This window comes from Cebus imitator, unplaced genomic scaffold (genome assembly GCF_001604975.1).
Source record: "Cebus imitator isolate Cc_AM_T3 unplaced genomic scaffold, Cebus_imitator-1.0 Scaffold356, whole genome shotgun sequence".
NCBI classification, from domain to species: domain Eukaryota; kingdom Metazoa; phylum Chordata; class Mammalia; order Primates; family Cebidae; genus Cebus; species Cebus imitator.
In genome coordinates this window covers 2,615,504-2,627,636 of record NW_016107671.1, presented here as the reverse complement: position 1 = coordinate 2,627,636, position 12,133 = coordinate 2,615,504, and the positions used below count along the sequence as shown (strand labels likewise).

Below are 12,133 nucleotides of genomic sequence, written 5' to 3'. Positions count from 1 at the left end.
TTTTTTTAAGACGAGGTTTCACCATGTTGGTCAGGCTGGCTTGAACTCGCGACCTCAGGTGATCCACCCGCCTTGGCCTCCAAAGTGCTTGGATTACAGGTGTGAGCCACCACGCCCGGCCTCCATCTGTTTCAATCTCTCTCTCTGCCTCTTTCCATTCTTCTCCTCTCTGCACATCAGTCTCAGCCTGTCCATCTTTTTGTCTGCCTCTCTGTGTCTCTGTTCTTCTCTGTCTCTCCGTCTCAGTCTCTCTGTATCCAGGGATTCTCGTTCCCAACAGATCCAGGGCGAATCCATGGGAGGTGGGGCCGGGGCGCGCCTTTGAGAGAAGGGGCGGGTGCCTACGCCTTTAAGCGCGGGTGCGCGCGGAGCCTGCGCCTTTAAGCGCGGGTGCGCGCGCGGCCCTGGGTTCCCGGCGAGGAGGCCGCGGGAGCGCCCGGACCCGGCCCGCCAGCCCGGCCCCCGCCCCGGCCCCGGCGGGGGAGGGGTCTCTGAGAGCGGCCCCTCCCCCCTGCAGCCCCGCCTGCGCTGCGGTGCCCCCATCCCGCGTGTCCCTGTCTGTCTGTCCGTCCCTCCGCGCCCAGGCCTCGCCCCACCCGGCCCTGGGGCTGCCCGGTCGCCCCCATCCCCACCGCAGCCGGTACCCTCCCTCCCAGCCAGCCTCCGCCGCAGCCCGGGAAGCCAGCCGGGACGCCGCCACCCCAGATCCGGCTCTCTAACCTCCACCTCGGGGGCCTGCACCCCGAGATTGAACCGGGAGATCCGGAAACGAGAGCCTGGAACCCTGATCTGGGACCAGCACCCCGAGATCCGGCCGTGGAACCCCAAGACCTGGAGCCTGAACCCCAACATATGGGGCTGGATTCAACATCGGCTACTGGGACCCGAAGATTTGGAGCCGGAACCCTACAATTTGGAACACCGACCCCAATATTTGGAGCAGAGCCCCAAGATTTGACATCTAAAACGTCAAGCCTGGAGCTGAACTCTGAATTCTGCGCCTGGAATCTTGAAATCTGGGACTGGATTTCCAATAGTGTACCCTGGAACCCACTCTTGGGGACCTGAACCCTGGGATTCAGGCCTCAAATTCCAAGTTCTGGACCGTGGGATTCCAAGGGGCCTGAACCCGAGTTTGGGCCCAGAGTCCTTGCTGCAGACCTGAATGCTGAAATCTGGGGCTTGAGACCTCCCAATCTTGACTCAGCACCCCCTATCTGAATGCAGAGCCCCGGGATTGGATCTCAGATCCTAAACCCCACGTTTGGCTGCTTAGCATCCCAGCACTGGAGCTGGGACACCCTGACCCTGAACAACCCAAACTGGACCCTTAAAACTGGACCCTAGAGGCCCAATATTTAGGGGTCTGGAACCCCAAGTATTAAGGTCCGGAGAGTCCGTTGCCACAGATTTGAGCCGAGTCAGGACACAGTCCCTCTACAGAAGCCTTGGGGACAGGAAAGCCATGACTAGATGCTCCCTCCAGAGCCCTGACCTCTGACTCCCCTGGAGCTAGAACTCTGCTCTCTGGGGCGACTTCCAGCTCAGGTAAGGCTGCAGAAACCTCAAGGTGGGGAGGAGTTGGGAGGAGCATTGTGGCCGCGGGTCACAGTACCAGGTACCCTTTGGCACTCTTGGGGTTTCTCCAGAAAAAAAGACATTCTCCCATGGCTCCACCTTCAGCTCCTGCTCTGCCCCAAACACTCTGTGGACACTGGCCAGCCCTGGCCCTCTCTGACTCACCTCTCCTGCCCCAGTTCATGGGACCTCCAGGTCTCTGACTCCACAACCCTTACAACCTCGCACTGTCTGTCCTGTCCAACCGTCTCTGCCACTCCTCTCTGGTCCCGTTTCTCTACCTGTCCTCTCAATGGCCATCTCTGTTCCCCTTTTCTCTCTGATCATCTTTGTGACACCCCTGTCCACAGGTCCTCTCTCCAGCTGCCTCTGCCTGCTGCTTCTCAGTGACCATCGCTGACATCTGTGTCCACTGTGCCTCTCTCTAATCATCATTCACCAGCTCTCTTCCCCTTTGTCCACCCCTGAATCTAAGCCTGGGTCTGTGACCGTCTCCATCCGTCTTTGACATTGCTGTCCACCACTCCTCTCCGGCCGCCTCTGGCCACCTTTCCCTTCTCTCTGGCCATCTCTCCACTGCTCTTGCCCTCCTCCCACCCGACCCTAACTCCCAGCCTACAACCCTCTGACCATCTCTGGCCACCTCTTCTCTCTCTCTGACGCTCACTGATGCCCTCTGCTAATCTGGAACATCTCTGGCTGCCCTTCCTCTCTCTGATGCCCTCTCGCCATACCATCCTCCTGAGCTGCTGTCCTGGGCTCCCACTGACTGTCTGTCCTTTTCCTTCTCTCTGACCATCTTGCTGGCTTTGGGCCGTTTCTGACCACGTCTCTCTGACGTGGTCATCTCCCCCAGATCTGAGCCCACCCCACGCCCCTCCCTTCTCTTTGTCCACCGCTCGTCTTTCTGACCATCTCTAACTGCTTCTCTTCTCTGCTCATGTCTGACCACTTCTGATCATTCTTGCCACCCTGGCTGCCCTGTCTCCCCATGGCCAGCTTTGGGCATCTCTGACCACGTCTAAAGCCCTTTGGTATACCTGCCACCCACCCAGACCAACTGTCATTTCTCTGGTGATTTCTTTTCTTTTTTCTTTCGGAGAAACAGAGTCTCGCTCTGTTGCCCAGGCTGGAGTGTGGTGGCACAATCATAGCTCACTGCAGCCTCAAACTCTTGGGCTCAAATTGATCCTCCCACCTCAGCATCCCACACAGCTAGGACCACAGGTGGGTGCCGCCATGCCCGGCTAATTTAAAAAATTTTTGTATGATAGATACACAGTCTCACTTTGTTGCTCAGGCTGGTCTTGAACTCCTGGCCTCAAGCTATCCTCCCGCCTCAACCTCCCCAAATGCTGGGATTACAGCTGTGTGCCACCTCACCTGGCCTTCCTCTGGTGGTCTTTGACCAGCCCTTCTGCCCTCAATCCACTGTGACCTTCTCTCCTGGTCTCAGACCACCCCCAGCTCCTGTGGAACCCCTCTTCTCCCTTCTTCCCCGCAGGCCACCCCTGCCCGCGATGGCCATCCTCCCGTTGCTCCTGTGCCTGCTGCCGCTGGCCCCTGCCTCGTCTCCACCCCAGCCAGCCACCCCCAGCCCGTGTCCCCGCCGCTGCCGCTGCCAGACACAGTCGCTGCCCCTAAGCGTGCTGTGCCCAGGGGCGGGTCTTCTGTTCGTGCCACCCTCACTGGACCGTCGGGCAGCCGAGCTGCGGCTGGCAGACAACTTCATCGCCGCCGTGCGCCGCCGAGACCTGGCCAACATGACCGGCCTGCTGCATCTGAGCCTGTCCCGGAACACCATCCGCCACGTGGCCGCCGGCGCCTTCGCCGACCTGCGGGCCCTGCGTGCCCTGCACCTGGATGGGAACCGCCTGACCTCACTGAGCGAGGGCCAGCTGCGCGGCCTGGTCAACTTGCGCCACCTCATCCTCAGCAACAACCAGCTGGTAGCGCTGGCAGCCGGCGCCCTGGATGACTGTTCCGAGACGCTGGAGGACCTCGACCTCTCCTACAACAACCTCGAGCAGCTGCCCTGGGAGGCCCTGGGCCGCCTGGGCAACGTCAACACGTTGGGCCTCGACCACAACCTGCTGGCATCCGTGCCCGCCGGCGCCTTTTCCCGCCTGCACAAGCTGGCCCGGCTGGATATGACCTCCAACCGCCTGACCACCATCCCGCCCGACCCGCTCTTCTCCCGCCTGCCCCTGCTCGCCAGGCCCCGGGGCTCGCCCGCCTCCGCCCTGGTGCTGGCCTTTGGCGGGAACCCGCTGCACTGCAACTGCGAGCTGGTGTGGCTGCGTCGCCTGGCACGGGAGGACGACCTTGAGGCCTGCGCCTCCCCACCCGCTCTGGGTGGCCGCTACTTCTGGGCAGTGGGCGAGGAGGAGTTTGTGTGTGAGCCGCCGGTGGTGACTCACCGCTCACCGCCCCTGGCGGTGCCTGCAGGTCGGCCGGCTGCCCTGCGCTGCCGGGCAGTGGGGGACCCAGAGCCCCGTGTGCGCTGGGTGTCACCCCAGGGCCGGCTGCTAGGCAACTCGAGCCGTGCCCGCGCCTTCCCCAATGGGACGCTGGAGCTGCTGGTCACCGAGCCGGGGGACGGGGGCATCTTCACCTGCATCGCGGCCAATGCAGCTGGCGAGGCCACAGCTGCCGTGGAGCTGACCGTGGGTCCCCCACCGCCTCCCCAGCTAGCCAACAGCACCAGCTGTGACCCCCCGCGGGACGGGGATCCTGATGCTCTCACCCCGCCCTCCGCTGCCTCTGCCTCTGCCAAGGCAGCCGACACGGGACCCCCTACCGACCGCGGTGTCCAGGTGACTGAGCACGGGGCCACAGCTGCTCTCGTCCAGTGGCCTGATCAGCAGCCTATCCCAGGCATCCGCATGTACCAGATCCAGTACAACAGCTCAGCCGATGACATCCTCGTCTACAGGTGCAGGGTTCAGACACTGGGGTAGCTTGGGTGGGGGAGTGAGGCAAGGGGAGGGTGGGGCACACCTATGAATACCCCACACCAATGATACTGGAAGATATCATGAGAAATTATACTGGAAGTTTCCAAAAGAAATCAGATAGCAAAAATAAAAGAAATCAGGCAGCAAGGATAACAAGAATCAGGCAGAAAGGGTCAATGAAATCTGACAGCAGTGATAAAAAGAAGTCAGACAGGAAGGACCAAGTAAATGAGACAGCAAATGTTAAAATAAATCAGGTTACAGGGCTAAAAAAGATCAAGCAATAACGATAAAAGAAATCAGGCTGCATGGGTAAAAAGAAATTAGGCAGCAAGAATAAATAGTAGTGGCGGACATAAAAAGGAAAGCAGGTGGCAGGAGTAGAAAGTAATCAGGCCAGAAGAGCAAAACGCTAATGGGCAGGGGTGGGTGGGGGGAGATAAGGGGATAAAAATAAATTTAAGTTGTAAAGATAAAGAGAGAAACTCCAGGTTCTCCAGATACTAGCCGGGCTGCAGGAAGAAAAGGAGATCAAACGGGAAAGCACAGGGAGCCCGGAAAAAATGAAATAAGCAGCCCTGTTAGAAAAGAAATCGGAGGTTAGAAGGAAAATTGCAGGGAAGAGGGTAGAGACGAGGCTTCTGGTGTGTGTGTGTGTGTGTGTGTGTGTGTGTGTGTGTGTGTACCAGTCCACGTTTCAAGTTCTAATATGGTGACATCCAGATTTTTTTTGAGACAGGGTCACACTTTGTCATCCAGGCTGGAGTGCAGTGGCACAATCTGAGCTCACTACAACCTCCACTTCCCGGGTTCAAGGGATTCTTCTGCCTCAGCCTCCCGAGTAGCTGGGATTACAAGCGCCCGCCACCATGCACAGCTAATCTTTGCTTTTTTTTTTTTTTTTTTTTTTTTTTGAGAAGGAGTCTCACTCTGTTACCCAGGCTGGAATGCAGTGGTGCGATCTCGGCTCACTGCAACCTCCGCCTCTCAGGTTCAAGTGATTCTCCTGCCTCAGCCTCTTGAGTATCTGCGATTACAGGCACCTGCCACCAGGCCCGGCTAATTTTTGTATTTTTAGCAGAGACCGAATTTCGCCATGTTGGTCAGGGTGATCTCAAAGTCCTGACCTGAGGTGATCCACCTGCCTCAGCCTCCCAAAGTGCTGGGATTACAAGCGTGAGCCATCACACCCGGTATAGATTTTTCCATTTTCTAAATCAAATCAAACCTAGTTCAAGTTCCTTTTGCCAGGTAAACAGAAATATCCAGTTTGCCACACTTGGGGTGGGGGTTCCCTTCTCTCTTCTGTTGTTGCAAACACAGAACCTGGGGTTTACACTCTCCAAGAGGTGGCTCAGTCCAACTTGTCCCCCAGGCTGGAGAGCACTCGGCACATCTGCTGTGACCACGTGTTCAGCAGTGGCGGCTGCTGACACAGGTGTTGTTGATACTTCTTGCCAAAGTCCATCCTTGCAAGGATAGACTGTGGCTGTGGGTGGGTGAGTCCGTCATCACGGCCAGGCTGGGCTAAGGGTACAGTCCCAAGGCCTGACTGTAAAGACTGGACCTCCCCGGGGCTGAGATCTGTGCCGTGGAAACCCAGTACCTGGATGTCCTTTCCTTCCCTTGGGACCATTGCCTCAAGAAAAGGTCACTTGATTTCCATTTCAGTCCGGGCAACCCACCGAGCTCATTCTACTCCCTTTCTCAGACACGACTCAGAAGATTTCACGGAAGGCCTGCCCCGGAAAATCACACAAGTCCTGGCCACATTGCTGGGTAGGGAATGGGATGAATGCTTCCCTATACAGTCTCCCTGCCCCAGGCAGCCGGAATTCCTTGTACCTCTCGTTAGGGTAGCCTAGGAATGAAACAGGTGATAAAACAAGTCGGCCTGTTGCGGTGACTCACACCTGTATTCCCGGCACTTTGGGAGGCCGAGGCGGGCGGATCACCTGAGGTCGGGAGTTCGAGACCAGCCTGACAAACATGGGGAAACTGTCTGTACTAAAAATACAAAGTTAGCTGCACCTGGTGGCACATGCTTGTAATCCCAGCTTCTCTGGAGGCTGAGGCAGGAGAATCGCTTGAACCTGGGAGGTGGAAGTTGCAGTGAGCCGAGATCATACCATTGCACTCCAGACTGAGCAAGAAGAGTAAAACTCTGTCTCAAAAAAAAAAAAACTAAGTCAACTCTCCAACAGGGTGCCCGACTACAAAAGAAACTATAGTGAAATTGGGTGGTAAGGATTAAAAGGAAACAAGAAAGACAGAGATAAATAGAAACCAGCCAACAGAGATCAAAGAGAGGCAGGTGACAGAGCTGGAAAGAAAGAAGGCAACAGGGAGGAAAAGAAAGCAGTAGTGACGGAGGCACATGAGTTTAATGAAAAGGGAATTGGATGACAGGACTCACTGGAAAACAGGCTACCGATAGAGCCATAATAATATAGGGCTAGAGGGACATTACTGGCAGGTTACAAGGAAATCGGGCAACAGGGGTCCAGGAAGATCAGGTGGCTCGATTGGAGAGAATCCTAGCTATACACTAGAGGAAAATCAGGCAGCTAGAAGAGGGAAATTTGGCATAGGCTGCAGGAAATAGGGGAACCAGAGGGAAATTGGCAAGGATCTAGAGGAGATTGGGAGGTAAAACGTGAGGGAAATGGGATGCAGGGGGCGGCTGGAAGACAAAAGGATTAAGTGAGAGGGAAATGGGACAGGGTTAGACCAGAATTGGGTGGTGAACTGGAGAGATGACTGCAGAGGGGCCAGAGTGAAATCAGCCAGAGCATTGGGGCCAAATTGGGCAGGGAGGCTAGAGTGGAGCTGGGCTGCAGGCTGGAGGGAAATTGGGTGGGCAGTGCAAAAGGGAGATTGCGCAGTTGGGAAAAAAATGAAACAGCAGCCTGTTGAGGTGGCTCATGCCTGTATTCTCAACCCTTAAGGAGGCCAAGGTGGGAGGCTGAACTGCCGTGAGGCCAGGAGTTCTAGACCAGCCTGGGCAATATAGCAAGAGCCTGTCTCTACAAAAAATTTTTTAATTAGCTGAGCATGCACACCTGTAGTTCCAGCTACCCGGGAGGCTGAGGTGGGAGGATGGCTTAAGCCCAGGAGTTGGAGGCTGCAGTGAGCTGTGATCATGCCACTGCACTCCAGCCTGAGCAACAGAGCAAGACCCTGTCTCTAAGAAAACTGAAAGAAGGAAAAGAAACAGGATGGATTGAAAGAACTCACATGGTGAGCTATTAGAGAAATTGGGTGGTGGGACTAGAGAAATTGGGTGGCAGGCTATGAGGATGTTACATTGGCCAGCAGGCTGGAGGGATAGCAGTCGGGTGGCTGAATGGAGTGTCAGACCAAAGGGAATTGGGATGGTGGTGAGAGGGAGCTCACTGGGTAGAATGAAATGAGGCCGCGGACCGGTGCGAAGTCTAGCCCCGCAGGGAGTCTGGTGGGGGAAGCACAGGGTGGCGGCTGGGCAGCCTGAGATCTAACCCCCACCTGCCTGCCCTGTAGGATGATCCCGGCGGACAGCAGCTCTTTCCTGCTGACTGACCTGGCGTCGGGCCGGACCTACGATCTGTGCGTGCTCGCCGTGTACGAGGACAGCGCCACGGGGCTCACGGCCACACGGCCCGTGGGCTGCGCCCGCTTCTCCACCGAGCCCGCGCTGCGGCCGTGCGGAGCGCCGCACGCTCCCTTCCTGGGCGGCACGATGATCATCGCTCTGGGCGGCGTCATTGTGGCCTCGGTACTGGTCTTCATCTTCGTGCTGCTGATGCGCTACAAGGTGCACGGCGGCCAGCCACCCGGGAAGGCCAAGACTCCTGCGCCCGTCAGCAGCGTTTGCTCCCAGACCAATGGCGCCCTGGGCCCCACGCCCGCCCCGCCCGCCCCGGAGCCCACGCCGCCCAGAGCCCACACCGTGGTCCAGCTGGACTGCGAGCCCTGGGGGCCAGGCCATGAACCTGTGGGACCCTAGCCAGGTGCCCCCCCCCCCCATCTAAGGCTCCTCTGGCCCCACAGACAGCAGGACCCGGACACCCTGTGGGACCTGGCCTCAGACTCACCAAATTGCTCATGGTTTTTAAAACTCTGATGGGGAGGGTGTCGGGGACACCAGGGCACAACAAGAAAGTCCTATTTTTCTAAGCTTGGGCCTAGACCCTTGCCCTCGTCTCTGTCTGTGGGGGTTGCGGGGCGGGGCAGGGGTCTGGTGCTGGGGAATGCCTCCTTTGGGGAGAGACCCCCCCACCAAGTTCAGTCTGAGGACCCTGGAGGAGGCTGAGGATGGCGATCCATTCAGACAATAGATGTTCCCTGCCTGTCCGCTCTGGGCATGCTCTGGGTGGGGGGATGCTGTGGTGATCCAGACAGCCCTGAGCCCTGCCCACAGGGGCCTAACGTCTCATAGGGGACAGACATGTCCCCAGACAGTGATAGCGCAGACTGACCAGGGATGTGGGGATGAGGGAGGCCTTGGGGACTGTGATAGTCCAGAAGAGGTACTTTGCTCAGCCCCAGGTGTGGTCAGGGAGGGCTTCCTGGAGGAGGATGCATGTGATCTGAGAATGACATCTGAAGGCGATCACTGGGCAAAGAGCAGAAGGAAAGCTCTTCCAGGCAGAGAGCACAGCACAAGCAAGGTGGTGGTGTGCCCCGGGCACTGGGGGTGGTATGGTAGAGGTGACCGGGAGGGCCGAGCAGGGTCTAGAACCTCCAGGCCGAGGAGTTCAGACTGTGGCCTGATGGTATTGGGGAGCCATGGAGGATTGTATGCAAGAAAGGGATGGGGTCAGGTTGGGGCTTTAGGAAGATCCTTCTAGTGCTATAAGGAGGGTGGACCCGAGGGGAAGACTGAAGCTGGGAGACCCAGGGGAAGCCGGGGCAGGGACCTGGGTGGGTGAGGACGAAGTTGAACCAGGGCAGGACTGGGGACAAGAAAAGGGAGTGGGTTGGTAGAGACACTCCAGAAGCTGCAGGAAGCTGAGGGGCCATGGAGTAGGGCTGGGAGATGCTGGGGCAGCCCTGATACAGAACCAGGGAGGAGGAGCAGGTTTGGGAAAGATGATATGGCCAGTGGGGAACTTGGTGGATGCAGGGGGCCCTGAGGCTGTCCAGGTTGTGGCATCCAGGAGGCTGCAGGACCCCTGGTCTGAGGCTGAAGCTAGGAACAGAATGAGGGCTTTGTCAGCGGTTATGGGAACTGAGGCTGCTGGATTAAGATGGCTTCTTGCGGGGGGTGGTTCCAAGTCCCCACCATGGGACCTTTTTTTTTTTCCTTTTTTTTTTTTTTTAGAGATGGGGTCCGGCTATATTGCCTAGGCTGATCCCAAACTGGCCTTCGGTGATCCTCCGGCTTCAGCCTCCTGAATCACTGGATTACAGATGTGAGCCACTGCCCCTGACTAGGGACTTTCCATATTTAAGGGTGATGCAAAGAAAAACCTAACAAAGACTAAACAGGAAGAGCAGGCAGAGGAGCAGGGGGAAGAAGACCAAGCAATTCAGACCCAAGAGACTCTTGTGTTCAATGATGTAAATAAAGACTGCGGTGACCCCCCTCCCAGAGAGCAGTGTTAGGGGGTCAGTTAGGGCAGATGGGAGATTCAGCTGATTTGAGAGGAGGGGGTAAGAAAGTGGAGCTAGCAGGTGCAGTCCCTGTGATCCTGTGGGCCTGGAGTCTGTGTTGATCTGGAACTTTCGGCCCCATGTCTCTGCAGGGCGGGTCCTTACTCTGTCTTGGGCTGCCCTAGGCCCCTTGGGACACCATGCCTGGAGGTTTGTAGAACCAAACCCTGGCCTAAAATATGTTGAGCCTCCTTGGAGATCCAGGAACGGGGTTGGCAGTGAGAGGAATAGCACCCCCGAACTCAGGGCTACTGATGTCCCCACAGGCAGGAGTGTGGAGGAACCTGGGTCCTGTCACCTTCTGGAGGGACACTGGTGTGAGGCCATGGTGAAGACAACCCAAGACTGAACTGGCCCTTCTCATGACCGGGGCACACGACCGTGACCTCATGGGATGACAGAGCCCACTGTGTTGTCAGACTGGTCTTGAACTCCTATGCCGCAGCTTTTCTGGGGAATCTAGGCCTTGAACGCGGTACGCTGTACGCCATGCGTCATGGGACCAGCCTGAGTCCTGGGGGACCTGATCTGACCACCCCCCACTCCCCAAGTCCCCAGCAGGATCATGAGGTCCTTCTTGTTGTTTGTTACCCTTGGGCAGCTGAAGTCAGGTGAGGTCATCAAGAAGAGTGAGGGCATGAGTCTTGGGGAAAGGGGTCTAGGAGCGGGGCATGGTGGGTCAAGCCTGTGGTCCCAACTACTTGGGAGGCTAAGGCGGGAGAATTACTTGAGCTCAGGAGTTGGAGTCTGCAGTGAGCTAGAATTGCACCACTGCACTCCAGCCTGGGCCACAGAGTGATACTCTAAAAAAAGAGAAAAGGGTCCTAGGGAGTGAGGATACTGGGGGCCTAGTGCCAGGTACAATTACCAGTTGCTGCCATGAGGGGGAGCCAGAGGGCACTGTTCCTAAACCCTTTTTTTGTTTGTTTTTGAGGTGAAGTTTCGCTCTTGTCACCCGGGCTGGAGAGCAATGGCGAGATCTCAGCTCACTGCAACCTCTGCCGCCTGAGTTCAAGCCATTCTCCTGCCTCCGCCTCCCGAGTAGCTGGGATTACAGGCTACTGCCACCTCCCCCGGCTAATTTTTGTATTTTCAGTAGAGACAGGGTTTCACCATCTTGGTCGGGCTGGTCTTAAACTGACCTTATGATCCACCTGTCTCAGCCTCCCAAAGGGCTGGGATTACAGGCGTGAGCCACCACACCTAGCCAAACCTCATTTTTAAACGTGAGCACTCCTTGCTGTGTGCAATGTGCTGAGGATTCAGTGCTGAACAAATACAGCACAGGTGATGCCTTCGTACGGCTCACCATTTGGTGGGGACACAAATATTTTCTGAGTTTTTTTTTTTAAAGACAGAGTCTCGCTATGACCCCAGGCTGGAGTGCAGTGGTGCAGTCATGGCTCACTGCAGCCTCAGCCAAGTAACTGGGATTACAGGCGTGCGCCACCACACCCAGCTAATTTTTGTATTTTCGTAGAGATGGGATCTCACTGTGTTATCCAGACAGGTCTTGAACTCCTGGCCTCAAGTGGTCCTCCTCCTACAGTGCTGGGATTACAGATCTGACCACAGATGTTAAATAATCACACCAGCAAGTGTAAGCATCTGTGGTGATCAAGGGGCGCCATGCAGGAGACAGGTACAGAAGTGTGCGACCCTGTAACCAAGGGACCTCACCAAACGAGAGATTGAGGGAGACTTCCCGGAGGAGGGGAGGCCTGGCCGAGACCTTATGAGTGTGCACGTTGGTGTTAATCATGCAAGGGGTGGGAAGGGCATTCCGTGCAAATGGAACAGCCTGTGCTGAGGGAAGCATGAGTGAAAGAGCCGAGGCCAGGGGGCTGAAGTAGGGGAGGGAAGGGAAGAGAGTGATCTTGGATTGAGGCTGGGGAGCGGGAAGGGGACGGATGATGCAGGACCCCATAGGCTGCTGGGAGGAGTCTGGATTGTCCTCTAAGTGG

At 56.9% G+C, this 12,133-nt stretch overlaps 1 protein-coding gene across 1 annotated transcript; it reads left to right on the top strand.

The window, feature by feature from the left end:
* The first annotated feature begins 382 nt into the window (after positions 1-382).
* On the top strand, positions 383-8,690 carry LRFN3 (leucine rich repeat and fibronectin type III domain containing 3). The gene is made up of 3 exons (XM_017506691.2): positions 383-1,548; positions 3,083-4,513; positions 8,055-8,690. Exons 2-3 carry the CDS (start codon positions 3,099-3,101, stop codon positions 8,518-8,520), a joined length of 1,881 nt encoding a protein of 626 aa, XP_017362180.1. The 5' UTR covers positions 383-1,548; positions 3,083-3,098; the 3' UTR covers positions 8,521-8,690.
* The last annotated feature ends 3,443 nt before the right edge of the window (positions 8,691-12,133 follow it).